This window comes from Dermacentor albipictus, chromosome 2, assembly GCF_038994185.2.
Source record: "Dermacentor albipictus isolate Rhodes 1998 colony chromosome 2, USDA_Dalb.pri_finalv2, whole genome shotgun sequence".
NCBI classification, from domain to species: domain Eukaryota; kingdom Metazoa; phylum Arthropoda; class Arachnida; order Ixodida; family Ixodidae; genus Dermacentor; species Dermacentor albipictus.
The window spans coordinates 99,639,114-99,659,996 of NC_091822.1; the positions used below are offsets into that span (position 1 = coordinate 99,639,114).

At 47.5% G+C, this 20,883-nt stretch overlaps 1 protein-coding gene across 1 annotated transcript; it reads right to left on the reverse strand.

Moving 5' to 3' along the window:
- Positions 1–129: 129 nt before the first annotated feature.
- Positions 130–20,551, reverse strand: LOC135915956 (uncharacterized). Its single transcript, XM_070533006.1, has 5 exons — positions 20,478–20,551; positions 16,672–16,791; positions 6,268–6,387; positions 2,191–2,310; positions 130–575 (listed from the first exon to the last, which is right to left on the reverse strand). Exons 1-5 carry the CDS (start codon positions 20,542–20,544, stop codon positions 271–273), a joined length of 732 nt encoding a protein of 243 aa, XP_070389107.1. The 5' UTR covers positions 20,545–20,551; the 3' UTR covers positions 130–270.
- Between the last annotated feature and the right edge of the window lie 332 nt (positions 20,552–20,883).

Sequence of the window (20,883 nt, forward strand, 5' to 3'; positions counted from 1 at the left end):
AATAGTAAAATAAGCCAAGACTTTTTATTTTCACTTGCCATATCCTCCGATACAAAATGCTACACACAACTGCCTGTTGTTTCTTTTATACCGTATTATTTCTTGTTATGCACAATTGAGACAACGAGTTATAAGTCCGGTTGTAACAAACTGACAAGGGATCCACTGGGAACCGTAAGCGTAATGACAACGCCAAAGGCAGGCCCTGCGCACAAGCACTTCTCTGTCCTCGATAACTCAGGTCGTGCTCCGTGCGGGCCAGTCGAACTGTCACTTAAGCAGCGTGTCGTAGGTGAATAGGCCGAACGTAAAAAGTTTTGGAGGATCGGCGGTTAAACCCGACATGGATGACAGGGGGTACTCCTCCGGGGTTACACCGAGATCGTGGGCAACCTCCTCTTCCCCACCATGGGCCAATGGCGCAGAAAATTCATGGGGTGGTCGGCCACCAATCTTTCGACGCTTTCTTTGCGGGAAGCCCTCGCGGCTAGTAGACGGCATGCTTCGGTCGATTTCAGGCTGCAGGAAACCATGAGCAATCCTCCTTTTCGACGAAGGTGCACAGGCTTCACCAACTGCACAATGTCGCAGCAAAATTCGCCAACGATTAGCCACATCCGCTCATTAATTTTGTTCAGCATTTTATACGTTGTAAGTATGCATGCATTACCCCAGGTTAACCGTTGTCCCGCCAGTAGTGAAATTAAATCTCTTGCAGTTTTTTTTTCTTTCTTCTTTTACGCGGCTGTCAACGCCATAATTACGATACGATGCCTGAATTTCTAGCGCGCCCCAAATACATAATACCACCTCTTATGCGGCCCCTTCGCAATGGCTGCATTTTGATAGGGGACGAAATGCGAAAACGCTCGTGCATATTCAGGTGCATGTTAAAGCATCCCTATCACAATTAATATAGAGCTACCCACTACGGCATGTCTGTTAATGTACCACAATATATGTTAATTTTGTACGCGGATCCGATAGCCAAGCTGCAAAGGTGGTTCTCAAGTCGAATTCGAAATCAAAAAAAAAAAATCGCGTAGCATTCTTGCATTTGAGTTTTATATTTAAATGTATACCAACTTTTGCCGTTAAATGAAGCGTAGCGTAGCACCATGTCTAAAGAATTTTAGATGTTTTGGGGCGAGCCAGCTAGATATCTAGTGTGCTTGACATATCAATAGACAGTTTTAGTATAGCGTACGCTATTCCATTGCGTACGCTAAAAAACAGCGGGTCGTCACTGCGCATGCGCTGAACGCTAAACGAAATAGCGGGTACAGCGGGCGTACGCAACGCAAACGAGTTAGCGTTAGCGTTTTTGCGGGGTTTCCGGAGTTTGCGGGAAACATGGCGGCGATCCCGGCTGCCCGCTTCGAATTGAATTTGGCTCTGCTTTTGTAAAATGCACTTCGTTCGTAGCAAATGACTGTGTAAACGGCTTTCGCTTAGTCTCAGGCCGCTTCGACGACAGAGTATTGTGGATAACTTCGTGGTGTTTTCGAGATCGCTTCTCGTTTCGAACGAGTCGAAGCCTAACAAAAGAAACGTTTGAGATGTCAGCGCCACCTATCGCTACAGGCGCGAACTAGCCGCAACGACGGAATATGGCCTCAGAGATCCGAAGATATCGTCGGCCAACAAAAATTGTAGAAAACGTGCGCTGCTTAGCGTACGCTATTTTATAGCGTATCGCGTACGCTATAGTTCCGTACGCTAAACTAAACCTGTCTAATGACTCCTTCTGCACAGAATACGCTGGGTCGGCAGAAAACGCGGAACATGGCGCCGCTGCGATCTATCCTTTACTTATTTGTTGTAACAAGAAAGCCAATATAAGTGTGACTGATTAAGCAAGCGGTAGAGAAATCGATGGAGTTTTCTTTCCAGACCTCGCTTTTTCAAGCAACAACAGATTTGAACTTTAGACGAAAATCATGTACAACAGAGTAGTGGGTAATGGCTAAGGGGCATCGAAATGAAAAATCGTTACAACAAGACGACGCTTCGGACTAGTTCACTCAATATTTTGCTGCACACATAGTGCGGAGAGAAACCTAGCTCCATCTCTCATCCCCACTTAAAAATTTCTTCCGTCTTTCCTGAGCTCACGCCCGAATACCTGCGTCACAGCTGGTACACAAATATTTTACAACGTAAATGCGAATAATGAAACCTTGCACTCACATTCTGGTAGAGACTGTTTTCTCTTAGTTGCCGTCCATGAGCTCTTTCTCGTCGGTGGAAATGGTATCTTGCGCAGTGGGATCGATACCATGCAAGACTCCTGGCGATTTTCTCGGCTATCTGCGAATTCGAGAGTGTCGTTAATCATTGCTTCTTAATTTGGCCCAGATAGTGAAGCATGAATTTGTCGGTGCCCTGCACCTGTATCCATCGGAAACAATTTCACGAGCGGGATCGCGATCATCCGAGCACGATATGGCCAGTGTGGCAGTCGACTCTACTCAGTGTGAGGTACTCAGTGCCCTTGAGTGCCGCTGAACACGTGTATATTCGCCTGTGAATCATAGCGTCCATGCTGTCTTTAAAGCGAAGCTTTCTTTGCCTCTTCCTTCGACTTTCCCGCTGCTGCTTCTGTTATCAAGCACGCCGCGTTTGGGGGGAGGGAGAGGGTGTGATACGAAAGAGTCTTATGGGAAAGGAGACGCTCGAAACTCGTTTTCACCCCCGCGTCGAATGTTCACAATGCCCTCTGGAGCTCCCTGGCCGTAGCCAATCTTGCCTCTTGAGAGAGCTGTAATTATCCGTGACTCCCCTCAGAAGCACGGCAGAAACTGCAGCGCTTCCCACGTGCGAGTCCAGAGGGCACGTAGATACAACTATAGGAAGGAGGGAGGATAAGAAGCAGTCAGCTTACATGGGAGGTGGGGAGGTGACGTGAGAAGGCAAGGAAACCCTACTACCATACGACGGCGGTTTCGGGGAAACTGGATAAGCCTAAGTTCAAGGTAGGTTACTGTACGTTGTTGCTATTTCTGAAAAATAAGCCCCATGCAAATATGTCAAGCGGACAAAGTAAGCAGGGCGTGCAAAAGCAGAGCCGCATTACTTAAATGCACCGCGGGGTCCAGGAAACACTACGGTAGCGGTCGATCGTCAAATCAACACTTCTGCGCCCGCCGCGGTAGCTTTTAGAGGTCGTGGATTTGGTCCCGACCACGGCAGCCGCATTTCGACGAGGGCGAAATAAAAAACGCACGTGCACTTAGATTTTGGGACATGTTAAAGCAAGTAACGCTGTCAAAATTGTTCCGGAGTCCACCACTACGGCCTGATTCATAATCCGATTGAGGCTTTGGCACGTACAGCCCCTTAATCCAATTGAAGTTTCATATAATACATGTGTCACGATGCGATATGGCATGTGAGGCAATGACAGTGCTGAGCCCTCTCAGAGATTATGAAATATGGAACAACAACGCCTCAAGCAAACGCCTCTCCCTTTCTGTCTTGTGTAGTATACAGACAAACAGCAGTGGTGCGCGCAAGCTAACCTTTAACATAAACTCACCAACATTGGGTTGGACAAAACGATGAAATTAAACATTCGCCTTCAACATGACCGCTAATTATCGTCAGTCAAAGCTAAAGATAAAGAAAGTCAACACTCGTTCGTAACTTCGCTTAGTGAATTCCACCCCATATCTACAGACACTTTACTTTCTTAGATCGCCGCACGGACCAACGTGCTCTTGAGGTTAGCGAATCTTTTCGCATGTACCAACACGCTTATTCGTGTCTTAGTTTGCTCCTGTGTAACTGCATTGCAGTGAAACACGATATAATCGAATGCGTGACAGCATGCCGACAGCATTTGGCTGCGATGCATTAGTGTTCTTTTGCTTTCTGCCCAGATTATTTCTCTGTTTTTCTGATTATGTGCAATAAAGGCTTATTTACTGTCAATGCTGTTTCTGTCATCTAAACTTTGTCCCGCCAGCAGTAAAATTGTATCTCTTGCAGTTTTTTGCTACTTTTTTAGGCGGCTGTCAAATCTGTAATTACGATATGATGCCTCAATTTCTAGTGGGTGCCACAAATTCTTAATATCACCTCTTGTGTGACCCCTTCAACATGTCCAGCGCAGCTTCGGTCGTTCACGTCGTCGTAAGCGGATGAAGTCGCAGTGGCTGCATGTTCATAGGGGGCGCAATGCGAAAACGCTCGTGCATATTTAGGTGCACGTTAAGGCGGTAACAACTTTATTGAGATTCTTCTCAGTTATGACCTGGCACGCTTGAGTCCTAGGATGGCCCCTCACGAGTAGTGACCCTTTCGGCCCTGGCAACGAGGGCTTTTTGTAGTTTTTGATCCGGCGTTCTGAGCAGCTGCTCCCACGTCTGTTGTGAGGGAGCTGGCAGGAGCGACCTGGCAGGGGGTAAGCCCTCGCGCCCCCCAAGAATGTGACTTTGGGTAGCCAATGCTTGATGTGTTCAGTTTTGACATATTGGTTTCCATTGGCCGGTGGCAATTACGGCCAGCCAATGTAGGCTGGGGAAAGACTTAGTTTGGATTCGACGCAGGATTGAGGCTTGCGCTCGCGTGAGGCTTACGTTTGGAGGCGGGTAGACTCGCCTTTTTTGCTTGTAGTTATTTGTTATCTCGTAGTATGTCGTCGGTGCCTCATCCATAGGATACGAGTCCGAGGGGCACACCTGGTTGATTAGACCTCGGGCTACCCAGTGCGCCTCCTCGTTCCCTTGATTCCCCGATTGGGTAGGCGCCCATACACGTTCAACAGTATTCTCCTTTGTAAAGTCCCGTAGGACTCGCGCTGCACAGACGCCTATGCTGCCTCTCGAAAAGTTGGCGATTGCCCTTTTGGAGTCGCTTATGATAGTTTGCACGTACGGATTTATGATGGCCAAAGCTATGGCAGTCTCTTCCGTTTCTACGATGGACGCTGTTTTTATGGTCGCGGCGTTGAGGATACTTCCCTCTCCGGTCACGACGCTCACTACGTAAGTTTGGTGATTTTTCTTTGCTGCATCGACATAAGTGGTGTGCTAGTTGCTTTGGTACCTTTCTTCAAGGGCCTTGGCTCTGGTAGACCGCCTCTTGTCGTGTCTCCCAGGGAGCATGTTCTTGGGTAACGGCTTTATAACCAAACGGCGTTTGACCGCACTGAGTAATGTTGTTCTCCCTGCTGAATTCATAACGGTATTCTGCTCGAGTTTACTTAGAATGACCCTGCAAGTGGTGGTGCTGCAGAGCCGTTCACGTTGGGCTGTTTTATGGGCATTCATGAGTTCGTATAGGGTATTGTATATACCTAGCTCAAGTAATCGTTCAGTGTTCGCATACCTCTGGAGACCAAGGGCAGCTTTATTAGCTGTGCGAATGACGCTGTTAACCATTTCCTTGTCAGAAAGGCGTAGGTGGTAATAAGGGAAGGAATACACAATGCGACTCATCAGGAAAGTCTGCGTCAGATGGCAGATATCGGCCTCCTTCATACCGCAATGTCGTGTGGCTACTCGTCCGATTAGGCCACGTTAAAACTTCCCTATCACATTTAATATGGACGACCCACTACGGCGTTTCTCTTAATTGAACCTCACAATCTATTTTAATTTTGTCAGCGGATCCGATAGCCAAGTTGCCAAGGTGGTTCTCAAGTGGAAATGAGCCATTTGTATGAAAAAGAAATCCCCAGCGTTGTTGCACTTGTGTGTTATATTTAGAAGTATACAAACTTACTGTTAAATGAAGCCTAGCGTAGCGCATGCCTAAAGTATTTTGGATGATTTTGGGCGAGCGAACTAGATCGCTACTGTGATTGACATATCAATAATCCCTTCTGTACAGAATAAGCAAAGCCCGCAGAAATCGGGGCACATGCCGCCGCGATCTATCCTAGACTTATTTGTTGTAACAAGGGATTCAATATAACTGTCCTTGATTAATCAAGCGCAGTAGAAATCGGTGGAGTTTTCTTTCTTGACTTCGCTTTTTTTAAGAAACAACAGATTTGAATTTTCTACGAAAATCATGTACGACACTCTACTGGGTAATGGCTACAGAGCATCAAAATGAAGAATTGCGACAACAAAACGACAATTCGGACTAGTTCAATCAATATTTTGCCGCACACATACTGCAGAGAGAAATTTAACTCCGTCTATCATCCCAACTTATTCAATTCCTTCATCTTTCATGAGCCATTCCCAAATACCAGCTTCATAGCTGGTACGCAAAAAATTCACAATGTAAATGCTAATAATGAAACCTTGGACTCACATTCTGGGAGAGGCTTTTCTCTCTGATGTGCCGTCCATGAGCTCTTCTTCGTCGGTGGATGTGGTACCTTGCGGAGTGCGATCGATACCATGAAAGACTCCTTGCAGTTTCCTCGGCTATCTGCGGATTCGAGGGTGTCGTTAATCATGGGCGTTATAACGTAACACTATTCCAATTCTACAATCAGCCCTCCGCAATTGACCAATCCCTAAGTTGTGAGCGCCACCTGCAGGGAAAACGCAGAACCTCGCGCCACACCGTTTGGCTGGAAAATAAGGCCTAGGCTTATAGCTTGCACTCCGTGCTCCGTTTATCGATACGACCTGCTTTCTGCGTCGTTTCAGTGCTTTATTGAATCGCTTTCAATCAGTGCGTGAACAATGATTGAAAGCGTTTGGCGGTATCTGTCCTTGAACACTTCGACCGTTCGTCAGGTGCATCGACGCTGGGCGCTACATGGCGAAGGCTACGTGGCAAATGAAATTATAAGCTTCCCCACAGCTGATCCAGAAGGTGGACTGACTGGTACGAGTGACGTGCAAGTGTTCAATGAAGACGGGCAGCGTGTACGTGCTGTCGGCGTGGTATATGACCGGAACCTGTACGATATGTTGTATACAGCCAACCAGCAGTGTTTACATATTTTTTCGAATTGTTAAAATAACGTCAAAAATTTCGGTATTCTCAGATCATTAACTATTGCATTAAAATAGGACATTTTTCCTGCGTCTAAGTTTCAGGTCATGATAACTTTTCAGTAAGCAGAAATGCTAGTGGACCACATTGCCGCACAGCAATGTACTGATATGTCTCTGTTACAAGCAAATACAGTTGACTGCGCTATTTAGTGCGTCGTCTTCCTAAAATAACTCGCATGCTGCGTTCACATTAGAAAATAATAGTAGTGTGGATGCGTGCAAATCAAAGCAGCGCACAGTGCTAAATTGTGTGTATAAAAAAAAGCAATAAACATCCTGACGGGATCCTACACTCCTTTCACAGTCCCCACGCATGGTGATCGTAACATCGTGACCCACAGGGCAGCAATACAATTTGTTTTCACAGCACGTTCGTCTACTTAAGTTTGCAGTCCATTAGCCTTTTCACGCAGGGGTTGTGTCGCCGTACAGCAGTCTCGCCAGGAGTCTTTCTGTATGTGATCACTGCCGGCACATCATCCGGATGATTGATCAGCTTCGACTGGCGGCGTGCGTTTGACGGATGGAGGTTACGAAACGATGGTCCCTCGGAGTTTATTTTTTTTTAAAGGGGTGGAGACATCAAAATGTTCGTTCATGCGTTTGTTGATTAAAACGTTGGGTCATGCTTAAGGGAGCACGATACACACAGCGGGATTCATATATATCCGATAAATAATTTATTATTCGCATTATTATACCGAGCGATTTCGGTTTCGGTTTCTGGGCTTCGGGGGATGCTATGACGTCACAAAGGAGGAAACGCAACATGGCTTGGTCCCGTGGGCCACAAGAAATAGTGACGTAAAACTATGCTGCGTCGTCTGCTCGCGCATACGCGTGCTCTGACAGCAGGGGTCAACAACTGGCGATTCGAAGTGCATGTCGCGATTATTATAATTATTGCGAAGAGCGACAACAACGGTTAGAAAATATTGCGGCTTGTGAGAGTTGGTGATTCATTCCGAAGCGCCGTAAGCTTTAGCTTCGAAGTGAACCGGAAAAGGCCTAGCGACGATATCGGCGGCGCCGAACGATCAGAAGCGGTGAAGCTGCCGTCGGTGCCAGAGTGCGCACTCCTCGGTCGCTCATTGGCCGCTTCGCCGGCTGCGGCACAAAACATGATTCCCTGGGCCCGTCCTCTCTACGGCTAGGAAATCTCGCCGTTCGCGAGCAAAACCGCCGTCGCACGGGGTCCCGCTAACGGCAAACGGCGTGCGGCGAGTTTCCGTGCCGGTAACGAGGACGGGCCGGTAACGTGGAAAGGCCAAGCGAAGGAGAGTCCGCTCCGAGCTGCCGATCTATGCGACTATGCGAGGAGAGAAGCGGACAACACGAACGCCGCATATCCTGGTCCCTTCCGGAGTTGGCCGGCTAGTGTTACACTCAAACTTGTAAAGGCCCGTCCGCACGGCAACTCGCCGCACGCAGTTTGCCGCTCGCGGGCCGCCCTGCGGCGTTCGTGTTGTCCACTTCTCTCCTCTTGTGTCCGTGCCTGCACGCCTTACCCCTTCTTTGCATTAGGAAATGATATATATATGCCTGTAGCTCGGTCATAGTGGAGGCTATGCTCGGTCGCTCGGCTCAGCAGGCTCCGTAATCGGCATTTCATCGCTACTCATCATACGTCACGTCTTTGTGCTAGTGTGTTATGACGTCAATATTTTCGTTCCTCCTCTGTGACGTAGTAACCGCCGCGCTAGCGATGGGTCTCGACTGCGAGAAGGAGTTTTTAAAGACTTTTTGGAGCTGAATTAAAATTATTTTGAAATGTTTGCAGCGTCCAATACCTCGTTCTGGGTGTCCTTGCAAACGGAAGCAGCCTACAACATGCTTTTTATAGCCTCAAAATTTGGTGTCCCAACCCCTTTAAGGAAACTTGCCGGCGATGATGGGCACCCCGCAGATTCGAGAGCGCTCTGCTGGCTGCCACAATAAGCCGTCCGGGTTTGCAAGCCTCGCTGCAGATATCCACAGAGCCCTCTTCGCATACATTTTTGCAGATGGACATCAGAAGAAGCTTGAGTTTCCGTTTCCATAGTACTAGTTCGTGCACCCGAAGGCCACAAAATTGATCGGCATACTCGAAAGAAAAAAATGGCTGTGGCTTAGGTAAGGTTAAGCCCAGGATGCGAAGCATACTAGCCTTTATTTTAGTTGTTGAACCACTGTTTAGCCTGGTGAACTGCTGTTGCTTGGCTATATTTGGTTCGGCTAGACGAAGAAACAACTCATGCATTACTTCTTCGCCTTCAAGAGTGGAACGCGACAGCGTTCCCGTCGACCCGCCAAGGGGTGTAAGACAATGGGCTACAGGGCAGCGACTACGCGCCCCGCATTGGACGCGGTGAGCGTCGAGCAAAGCAGCGTTCGGCGCGGCAACGAAATGTGCGCCTGAGCAAGAGACGCACGCCTTAGAAACAGCGCGTTTCTAAGGCAACACCGCATTCACTAGAGGCGCTTTTGTACCGCTTTGAAGCGTTGTACTCGTGGCTCAGTGGTAGCGTCTCCGTCCCACACTCCGGAGACCCTGGTTCGATTCCCACCCAGCCCGTCTTGCAAGAGTTGAGCCAAAGCCACTTCTCCTCTGTCGTGACGTCACGGTGTCACGTGATTTCATGGTCACCGCCGCGCCTGAGGAGCTGGGTTGAGCCCTCGTAATATGCTTCGCATAAAAAAAACACAAGCTCAACCACCAGTTTTTCTGTAGCATCACTGTCCGGAGTAGCCCGCGTTGTTTTCGAACCAAGTCTAGTTACGACAAGCACCGCAAGGGGGACTGGCGCCGCCCCATTCACCCGGTTATCGAATTTCGTTGCACTGGCACGGCCCCATCTAACCCCTCTCCAGTTGCGCGCGATCTTCGCCTCTTGTAAGTCAATTAGATCAGACAAGCCGCATAGTGTAGGCAATGTTATTCGTTTTTTAAGCAAATAAAAAGTGATCTCCTGTGAATGAGAGTGTTTTATTGGTGTGCTCAGACAACCCATCGGGTCACCGCCCCATGCTTGCGTCGGCGGTTGCGCAAATTCGACGTCAGGTCATAGAATAAAAACATATTGGAATAGTTTTGCGTTATAGGGCCCCATTACCTTTTAATTTGCTCCCGATAGTGAAGCATGAATTCAACATTTGCAGAAGTCGGAGCGCCACCTAGCGCGAAAAACAGGAAGCTTGTGCCTCGCCGCTGGGTTTGGAAACATCTGTGCAACTGCTTTGCTTTGGTACGGCGGCATCGAGTACGTGGCGACCTAGTGTTTGCAGAGCTTCTTTCACGTTTTGCGAAAGAGTCGACGTTCTTTGGCGGTTGCACATGAACTGCCTTTAATATGATTGAAGATGACTTCATTCCCTTGCCGTTTTTGCTAATGGGATGGGCAACTGATTTCTCAGAGTGCCGGATAACGAGCGACAATGCGTGAGGTTATATTCATGCCAACACTTCGTCCGTTTGTCAGGCACTCCGCGGATGGGCTTTAGAAGAAGGTTAAGTTAAGAACATAAAACTTGACATAAACACCGCAGACCCTGCACTTGGCCTCATACGAGCTACGTGCACGCCATCCACGAAGTCGAGCATCTACGTGGTTACAGCATGGTTCACGAAAGCCATTGCCGACATTGCCGGAGCGCATTGTGTATGTGTGGCCGGATGAGTACTTTATGCCTGTCGTATTCCCCGAACTCTTAGTTGTTGAATGGAACAGTATGTATGTGCACGTGTTAGCTTTCAAATTTGGTATTCGTCTCGTGCTGTTTCGCCAAACTGCTCTGTTGCATGCTTGTAGTGTACCAAATGGCATCCCAAATTATTCAGTGTGTTTTTGCGAGCTCTAAGGCATCAAAGTATACGCCAACATATTTTATTATACATTATATTAGGTTAAATATGGGCAGCGCGTGCTTCCGCAGGCCAGTGCGGTCGCGCTCACTCGCGAATACTCATATGAAGGTTTGAAGTCATGGTGGAAGAAAGCGCAACTTAACTGACACGTACGGAAGAAAAGAAGACGAGCGCAGCCTCACAAATGTCACGAAGTACATAGATTTGCCGCATCTGTTTGCGCTGTTTTTCACATTGCGCTCAACCGTACTCGCATATGGTCAGATTGACTCAGTGCCGAGCGCGAAGAAAAACTGCATTCTTCATATTTTGCAGCCTCAGCGAGACCTGCCACACGCCGCTGGCCTTCTGCTCAGCGTTGCAGAGCTGGCAGATGACACGGGGATAGAAGTCGCCTGCACGCACCACAGATTCTAGAATGCACTGTTGGATGCCACGGCGCGCCTTCCGGGTTCAAGCGCTTCACCGCTGCCCTCCACAAACTTCTCCTCTCCACATTAACCTTCGCGGGGGGATATGTGAAGAAATCACTGTTACCATTTTCCTTTTTATAGCTCGTCCAGCCGAAAGCGATTCAGTTGGCCGGCATGTCATGCCCGAGCTGCTCAGTTTGCTTTCCAACCACGCAGACGGCGCTCACGAAGCGCGGCCCCGGCCGGTTTTGTCGAATGCGCAGTCGTACTTCTGCAGATGGTCAATTTGTCGGTGCCCTGCTTCTTTAGTCACCGGAAAGAATTTCACGAGAGGTACGGTTTCACCAGAGCAGGAAGCGGACAGCGTGGCGGTCGACTCTACGCAGTGGCAGGTGCTCAGTGCTCTTGAGTTCCGCTGAACACGCGTGCATTCGCCTCTGAATCATAGCGCCTTATCCGCCCTTGCTGTTTTTAAAGCGAAGCTTTGCTTGCCCCTTCCTTCGACTTTCCCACTGTTGCTGCTATCAAGAACACCACCTTCGGGGAGGGGAGGTGGGGTTCAGAGCAAGTCAGAGAAGACACCCCCGCTTCGAATGTGCACAATACCTTCTGGGGCTGCCTGGCCAACGCCAATTAGGCTATTCAGGGATGTAATTATCCGTGACTCCCCTCAGAAGCATTGCGAAAACTGCAGCGCTTCCCTCGTGCGAGTGCACAGAGCACGTACGTAGAACTGTAGGAAGGAAGGAGGAGAAGAGCCAGTTAATCTTAAGAGTCGCGAGGGGGGGGGGGGTTCCATCAGAAGGCAAGGAAAGCCTACTACTCATAAAGGGAAAATCAGACATCTACCCGGTGGTAGCAATTGCTTCAAAGGAAACGCATACGGGTTCCTCGAATGGAAAGCCTCACAGTTGAAGAACAATTTCTCCCGGTCCGGGACTCGTACCCGGGACCACCGCCTTTCAGGGGCAGCCGCTCTACCATCGGAGCTAACCAGGCGGCTAGCAGATGGCAGGGCGAAGTCGAATTTGTCGAGAACACGAATCAAAGGCAAGAGTTTGACGTATTAGTTCTGCGGAAACCCGCAAGGTGGACAGAAGTAATTAATACAGGGAAAATCAAACATCCACCTGTTTTATAGCAATGGCTACAAAGGAAATTCATATAGGTACCTCGAAAGAAAAACCTCGCAGTCGAAAAAAAAATTCTTCCTGGTCCGGAACTCAAACCCGGTACCACCGCCTTTCCGGGGCAGCCGCTCTCCCATCTGAGCTAACCAGGCGGCTAGCAGATGGCAGGGCGAAGTTGAATTTGTTGACAACTGTGACAACTCTTCCCGTTGCTTCGTGTTGTCAACAAATTCGACTTCGCCCTGCCATCTGTTAGCCGCCTGCTTAGCTCAGATGGTAGAAAGGCTGCCCTGGAAAGGCGGTGGTCCCGGGTTCGAGTCCCGGAACAGGACGAATTTTTCTTCAACTGTGAGCCTTTTCTTTCGAAGAAGCTGTTTAGGTTTCCTTTGTAGCAATTGCTACCAAAGGGTGGACGTCTGATTTTCCCTTTATTAGTTACTTCTCTCCACCTTGCGGGTTTCCGCAGAACTATTACGACAAACCGTACTATTATAAGACGGCGGCTGCGGGAAGCTGGATAAGCTTAAGTTCAAGGAATGGTACGATACGCTGTTGCTATTTCTAAAAAATAAACACCATGCAAATATGTCAAGCGGAAAAATTAAGCTGGGCGTGCAGAAGCAGAGCCGCGTTAATTATTGCGCACAGCAGGGTCCAGGCGACACACCGGAAGTGGTCGCATGGTCAAATGAACACTTTTGTGTCTGCCGCGATAGCTTTGTGGCTATGGCATTGCTAGAGGTTGTGGACTTGACCGAGGGAGCCGCATTTCGACGGAAGCGAAATAAAGAACGCTCATGCACTTTGAATTGGGGACCCGCCGTGGTTGCTCAGTGGCTATGGTGTTAGGCTGCTGAGCACGAGGTCGCGGAATCGTATCCCGGCCACGGCGGCCGCATTTCTATGGCGGCGAAACGCAAGAACACCCGTGTACTTAGACTTAGGTGCACGTTAAAGAATCCCAGGTGGTCGAAATTTACGGAGTCCTCCACTACGGCGTGCCTCATAATCAGAAAGTACTTTTGGCACGCAAAACCCCATAATGTAATTTTTGTGAATTAGGGAAATGCTAAAGAACACCACGGTGTCAAAATTCATCCGCAGTCCACTGCTACGGCCTGATTCATAATCCGATTTAAGTTTAATGCATCTGCCACAATGTCATGTGCCATGTGAGGCAATGGAAATGCTCAAGCCTCTCAGAGGTTATAAAATATGGCTCACGACAACGCCTCAAGCAAACACCTCTCCCTTTGTGTTTTGTTTACTACGCAGACAAACAGCAGTGGTGCACGCGAGGTAACGTTTAACATAAACTCACTTATCTGGTGTTGGACAAAAAAATTGCAGAAATTCAACATTCGCCGTCAACATCACCGCTAATTATCGTCAATCAAAGCAAACAACACAGAAAGCTTCACTTACATCGGTTCCCAGAGTGGGTAGGTTCTGCATAATTTGTCCGACTACAGCGCTCGTCTTTTAAGCGGCGGGCATGGCAAGCTTGCTGATCTTACGAACAGTTTTGGCTTTGTGAACGCGTTTTTTCAAAATATTTTTTCTTACGTCAACATTTGTTGGTAAGTTCGCTTACTGAATTCCACCCGATATCTATAAACCCTTAATTTTCTTTTATCACCGCATGGACCAGCGTGCCCTTGAGGTTAGCGAAGCTTTTCGCATGTACCAACAAGGTGATTCATGTCTTGTACCCCTGCCACACGGGCCCAGAAAATAACATTAACTGGCTAATGCCGCAAACTTTAATGTCATTCGCGGCGTGCCACACGGCCATGCTTAATGGCAATAAAGCTTAATGCCATTCGTGGCGTAGTTCGTTAATTCTCGTAACTCACTTGGCCATCAAATGCGTACTCTTGATCCGAATGTCTCCACATACTGACGAGACGAAACGGATTCTTAATGAAGAACAATTATTATATTCTTCACGTCCTTTAAAAAATTGCTCTTTCTGGTGGCGTGTTGCTTTCTTACAATTACTACAACTCACTTGGCCGTCGAATGCGTAATCTCGTTTACAATGTTCTCGCCGTGGCCGTAGTGACCATATTCTCACGATATTAAGCAAACTTGTATATAAAAACGACTAATATATTCTTCACTTTTTTAAAAGGAGCTCTTTATCTTTCGTAGAGTTGAGCAGGCGATCTTGCCGCTACTCACGGCTAGAACACTAATCGTGAGCGCGTTAGCCAGCAGAAGCTGTTCGATTGCACGGCGGCAGCTCCTTGCCTTATCGGCCTCATACTGAAGCCTTCGAATTTCTCGAGGATGCTTGACTCGAAGAAGCACGTCCGCCAGAACAAACTGGAGCACATGGTCAAATTCTTCAGGATCGCTCCTTGAGAGCTTTGAAGCTGTGTGCACTATTTTCCAGTTTCAGTGCTTTAGCTGCGCTATGGATTGGCCGTCGAGCTAGCTTTGGACTCAAACAGTTTACGGCTGGACACAACAATAACATTCCTGAAGTAAACTACATACAATACACCAATTAATCTTTCTCATGCCATTTCTTAAACATCTGCTCCCTAGATAACAGTTTTTTATTGTATTACAATAGCAAACTTAACCGTTTCACAGCAGCTATCGCCATCGCAACGCTTAATGTCATTAAGTATGCGCGTGTAGCAGCGATCGAAATATAATGGCATGAAAAAACTTAAGGTCCAACTTTTAACGGCGTTAACCTGGCCCGTGTGGCACAGGTATTAACTTGCTCCTGTATAATTCTATTTCAGTGAAACACAACATTAATCGAATGCGTGACAGCATGCCGACAGCATTTGTCTGTGTGTCATTTGTGTTCATTTGCTTTGTGCCCAGATAATTTCTACGTATTTCTTATGATATGCAATAAAGACTTACTTATTGTCAGTGTTGTTTCTGTCATCTAAACTATGACCCACCAGCAGTGAAATTACATCTCTTGATGTTTTTTCTTTGTTTTTTTACGCGGCTGTCAACGGCGTAACTGAAACGGTGCCTCAATTTCTAGTGGGCGCCCCAAATAATTAATGACACCTCTTATGCGACCTCTTCACCATGTCCAGCGCAGCTTCAGTCGTTCCCGTCATCGTAAGCGGATGAAGTTGCAATGGCTCCAAGTTGATAGGGGGCGAAATGAGACAACGCTCGTGCATATTTAGGTGCACGTTAAAGTATCCCTATCACATTTGATATGGACGACGCAGTACGGCGTGATTAATTGAACACCACAATGTATTTTAATTTTGTCAGCGGGTCCGATAGCCAAGTTGCCGAGGTGGTTCTCCACTAGAAATGCGCCATATGTATGTAAAAAAATTGCCCAGCATTCTTGCATATGTGTTTTATTGTATATTTAAAGGTACAAAAACTCACCGTTAAATCAAGCCTAGCGTAGTGGCATGCCTGAAGCATTTCGGATGATTTTGCGCAATTTAGCTAGATTGATAGTGTGGTTGGCATATGAATGACCCTTCAGTACAGAATACGCTGGATGGATGGATGGATGAAAAACTTTATTATGGTCCTTTAGGGCGCGCCCTAGCGCGCAGCGGGCCGCTCCCACGTCGGGACAGAGAGGCCGAGCCTCTCCGCTGCGTCGCGGGCCTGTTGGACAGCCCATAACTGTTCTTCGAGGTTGGGGCTGTGTAGGACAGCATCCCAGCGTGAAGAAGTGTTACTTTCATCACTGCGTAACGCGGGGCATCGCCAGAGCATGTGAGGTAAGTTCGCCAAGTCATTGCATAGTGCGCATGCATTTGTCGTCTGAATTTCGGGGTACATCTTGTGAAGTAGTAGGGGGTTTGGGTATGCCCCCGTCTGTAGAAGCCTTAGTGTCAAAGCCTGAGGTCTATTGAGTTTGCAATGTGGGAGGGGGTAGATACGCTGGGTCGGCAGAAAATGCGGAACATGTTGTCGCTGTGATATATCCTTTACTTATTTTTTGTAACAGGGGATGAAATATAACGATCACGGATTAATCAAGCGCTAGAAAAATCAGTGGAGATATCTTTCTTGACTTCGCTTTTTCAAGCAACAACGTATTTGAATTTGCGACGAAAATCGTGCACAACACTCTACTCGGTAATGGCTACAGAGCATCAGAATGAAAAATCGTTACAATAAAACGACTCTTTGGTCTAGTTCACTCAATATATTGCTGCACACATACTGGGCAGAGAAACTTAATTCCCTCTATCATCCTCGCTTATTCATTTCCTACGTATTTCCTGAGCCCACGCCCAAATACCTGCGTTGTAGCTCGTATAAAACATTTTACGATCTAACTGCGAATAATGAAAATTTGCACTCACATTCTGGTAGAGACTGTTCTTTCTGACGCGCCGTCCATGAGCTCTTTTTCGTCGGTGGAAATGGTATCTTGCGGAGGGGGATTGATACCGTGCAAGACTCCTGGCGATTTCCTCGGCTATCTGTGGATTCGAAGGTGCCGTTAATCATGCTGTCTTAATTTTGTCCCGATAGTGAAGCATGAATTGGTCGGTGCCCTGCTTATGTAGTCACCGGAAAGAATTTCACGAGCGGGAACGGAATCATCCAAGCACGATGGGAACAGTGTGGCAGTAGACTCTACTCAATGTGAGGTATTCGGTGCTCTTGAGTGCCGCCTCAACACGTGTACATTCGCTTGTGAATCTGAGCACCTTATCCCCCCTATGCTGTTCTTAAAGCGAAGCTTTCTTTGCCTCTTCCTTCGACTTTCCCAATTTCTGCTGCTGCTATCAAGCACACCGCATCGGGGGGGGGGGGGAGGGGGGGGTAGATCAGGGTTATTGTATACATGACCGGAGCGAGTCCGCGGAAAGAAGGCACCGCTAGAAACTCGTTTTCACCCCCGCATCGAATGTGCACAATGCCCTCTAGAGCTCCCTGGCCTTGCTCTTGGCACTGTAATTATCCGTGACTCCCCACAGAAGCGTTTAATTTGTTTCAGCGATTCCCTCGGGCGAGTCGACAGGACACCTAGACAGAACTGTAGGAAGGAGGGAGAAGAGGCAGTTACCATGCAAGGGAGTGGCGGGGTGACGTGAGATGGCCAGGTAGCCCTACTTCAGTACGACGGCGTTCGCACGGTAACTGGGTAAACTTAAGTTTTAGGTACGGTACAGTACGTTGTTGCATTTCTGAAAAATATACGCCATGCAAATATGTCAAGCGGACAAACTACGTAGGGCGTGCAGAAGCCTCGCCGCATTACTTAAAGGGCACCGCCGGGTAGAGGAGACACTACGGAAGTGGTCGACCGTAAACTTAAGACTGCTCTGTCAGCACCGGTAGCTTTGCCGCTATGACTTTGCGAGAGGCCGTGGATTTGATCCCGACCACGGCATATCGATGGCGGCGAAATAGAAAACGCACGTGCACTTAAATTTTCGGGGCACGTTAAAAGAAGTCACGGTGTCAAAATTAATCCGGAGTCCACAGCTACGGCGCACCTCATAATCCGATTGTGTTTTGGCACGGGCAGCCCCATAATCCAATTGAAGTTTAATGCTTCCGCCATGATACGATGTGCCATGTGAAGCAATGAGAATGCTCAACCATCTCAGAGGTTATAAAATAAGGCGCCCAACAACGCCTCAAACAAACACCTCCCCCGTTGTGTTTTGTGTACTGCGCAAACAACAGTGGTGCACGCAAGGTAACGTTAACACAAGTTTACCACATTCGTGTTGGACAAAACGTTGAAGAAATTAAACATGCGCCGTAAATATCACCACTACTTATCGTCAATCAAAGCAAACAGCACAGAAAGCTTCGCTTATATCTATTCCCACAGTGCGTAGGTAACGCATAATTTTTTCAACTACAGCGCTCGTGTTTTCAGCGGCGGACATCGCCAGACTGCCGACCTTAGGAGCAGTTTTTGCCTTCTGAATACGATTTTTTAACATTTTTCTTACGGCAAAATTTGTTCGTAAGTTCGCTTAGTGAATTCCACCCCATTCTATAGACACTTAACTTTCTTATAACGCTGCACGGACCAACGTGCCCTTGAGGTTAGCGAAGCTTTTCGCATGTACCAACACGGTGACTCATGTCTTAGTTTGCTCCTGTATAACTGCATTGCAGTGAAACTCAATATTAATCGCATGCGTGACAGCATGCCGACAGCATGTTGCTGTGATGCATTAGTATTCTTTTGCTTTCTGCACAGATTATTTCTCTGTGTTTCAGATGATGTGCAATAAAGACTAATTTACTGTCAATGCTGTATCTGTCATCTAAACTTTGTCCCACCAGCAATGAAATACATCTCGTGCAATTTGTTTTCTTTCTTTTTTAAGCGGCTGTCAACGCCATAATTGCGATACGATGCCATAACTTCTAGTGGGCGCCTCAAATACATAATAACACCTCTTACGCGACCACTTCGACATGTCCAGCGCAGCTTCGATCGTTAACGTCGTCGTAAGTGGACGATGTCGCAGTGGCTGCCTTTTGATAGGGGGCGAAATGCGAAAACGCTCGTGCATATATAAGTGTATGTTAAAGCATCCCTATCGCAATTAAGAGAGAGCTTTGGTTTAGGGGACGCAAGCGGCTTGCGTACGCAAGAACTACGCAAGAACTGCACATGCGCAGACCGCTACGTTTACTTGCGTCCTTCGGGAGGCCGAAAACATCGCTGCCCCTAAGCGGTCACGTTACCCACGAGACTCTCGCTGTGTACGAGAATTAACGAGTAGCTAGCGGGTAGATAATCTTTTAAATCTTTCGCTAAGTGTCGAGAGACGTCGTTTATATATATATTAGAGTGGTTTAGCGTGTCCGGTATTCGGGTAAACGCAGGCGCGGGGGAGTAAACGGGAGAGTCCTGCGTGGTGCATCCACCTTGTGGCGCAAAGCTCAAACGTACAAAAATAGCTAATATTACTGTAACCAAGTCTAGTCTACTTCGCTGCTGGTGTAAACCCTCAGCACTGGCGTAATTACGTTGCTGCCAAAAATTTACACCCGCTGAAAAATAAAATAACCTTGGTTGCTGCAATATTAGCAGTTTTTTTTTTCTGTTTGAGCTTGTTGCCACCAGGTGGCTGCACCATGCAGGCCACTCCCGTTTACGGTTCCGCTCAAACGCCCCAACCTGCGTCCGCCTGCGTTTACCCAAATAGTGTACACGCTAAACCTCTCTATTAACTGCTTTTAATAGGAATAGTGTTATGTACTTTACTTCATATGCTTGATTTCATATGTTAAAGAATGATAACGCAGCAAAGATCCGACGTCAATGGCGCTGAGTGCATGCGACCTCACTGCGGTTTTCGTTTGGGGCCGCAAACATATAACGTGTTTCTGCTTGCGTACGCAAACGCACCCAAGCACTAGGGGCTCCAACGCCTTGCGTCACCTAAACTAAAGCTCTAATATGTAGCGAGCGACTCAATACGGCGAATGCACTAATTGAACACCATAATGTATTTTTATTTTTGCAGTGGATCCGATATCCAAGCTGTAAAGGTGGTTCTGAAGTCGACATGAGCCATTGGTATGAACAAAAAAATGCCTAGCGTTCTTGCATTTGTCTTTTGTATTTAGAAATATACAAACTTACTGTTAAATGAAACCTAGTGTAGCGCCATGCCTAAAGAATTTTGGAAGGTTTTGGGCAAGCCAACTAGATCACTAGTGTGATTGACATATCAATGACCCCTTCTGCACAGAATACGCAGGGTCGGCAGAAAACGCTAAACATGGAGCCACTGCGATCTATCCTTTACTTATGTGTTGTAACAAGGGATTCAATATAACTGTCACAGATTAATCAAGCGCTAGAAAAATCGGTGGAGTTTTCTTTCTTGTCTTAGCTTTTTCAAGCAACAACATATTTGAATTCGCGACGAAGATTATCTACAACACTCTACTGGGTAATGGCTGCAGAGCATCAAAATGAAGAATCGTCACAACAATACGACACTTCGGACTAGTTCACTCAATATTTTGTTGCACACATACTGCGGAGAGAAACTTAGCTCCATCTGTCATCCCCACTTATTCATTTCTTCCGTCCTTCCTGAGCCCACGCCCAAATAACTGCGTCATAGCTGGTTCAAAAAATTTAGAAACGTAAATGCGAGTAATGAAATCTTGCACTCACGTTCTGGTAGAGTCTCTTCTCTCTGACGTGCTGTCCATGAGCTCTTTTTCGTCGGTGGATGTGGCATTTTGCGGAGTGGGATCGATACAATGCAAGACTCCTGGCAATTTCCTCCGCTATCGGCGGATTCGAGGGTGCCGTTAATCATGACTTCTTAATTTACTCCCGGTAGTGAAGCATGAATTTTGTCGGTGCCCTGCTTCTGTAGTCACCGGAAAGAATTTCACGAGCGGCAATGGGACCGTCCGAGCACGATGTGAACAGTGTGGCCGTCGACTGTAGTCAGAGTAATATGAGGTACTCAGTGCTCTTGAGTGCCCCTCAACACGTGTACATTCGCCTGTATAATCATAGCGCCTTATCCCCCCCGTGGTGCTTTTAAAGCAAAGCTTTCTTTTCCTTTGGC

Coding starts and splice junctions, on each gene's coding strand:
- LOC135915956 (XM_070533006.1), bottom strand. CDS start 20,544: ATGCCACATCCACCGACGAAAAAGAGCTCATGGACAGCACGTCAGAGA. Junction 6,388..16,671: donor AGAACAGTCTCTACCAGAAT/GTGAGTGCAAAT, acceptor TCGAATCCGCAG/ATAGCCGAGGAAACTGCAAG. Junction 2,311..6,267: donor AGAAAAGCCTCTCCCAGAAT/GTGAGTCCAAGG, acceptor TCGAATTCGCAG/ATAGCCGAGAAAATCGCCAG.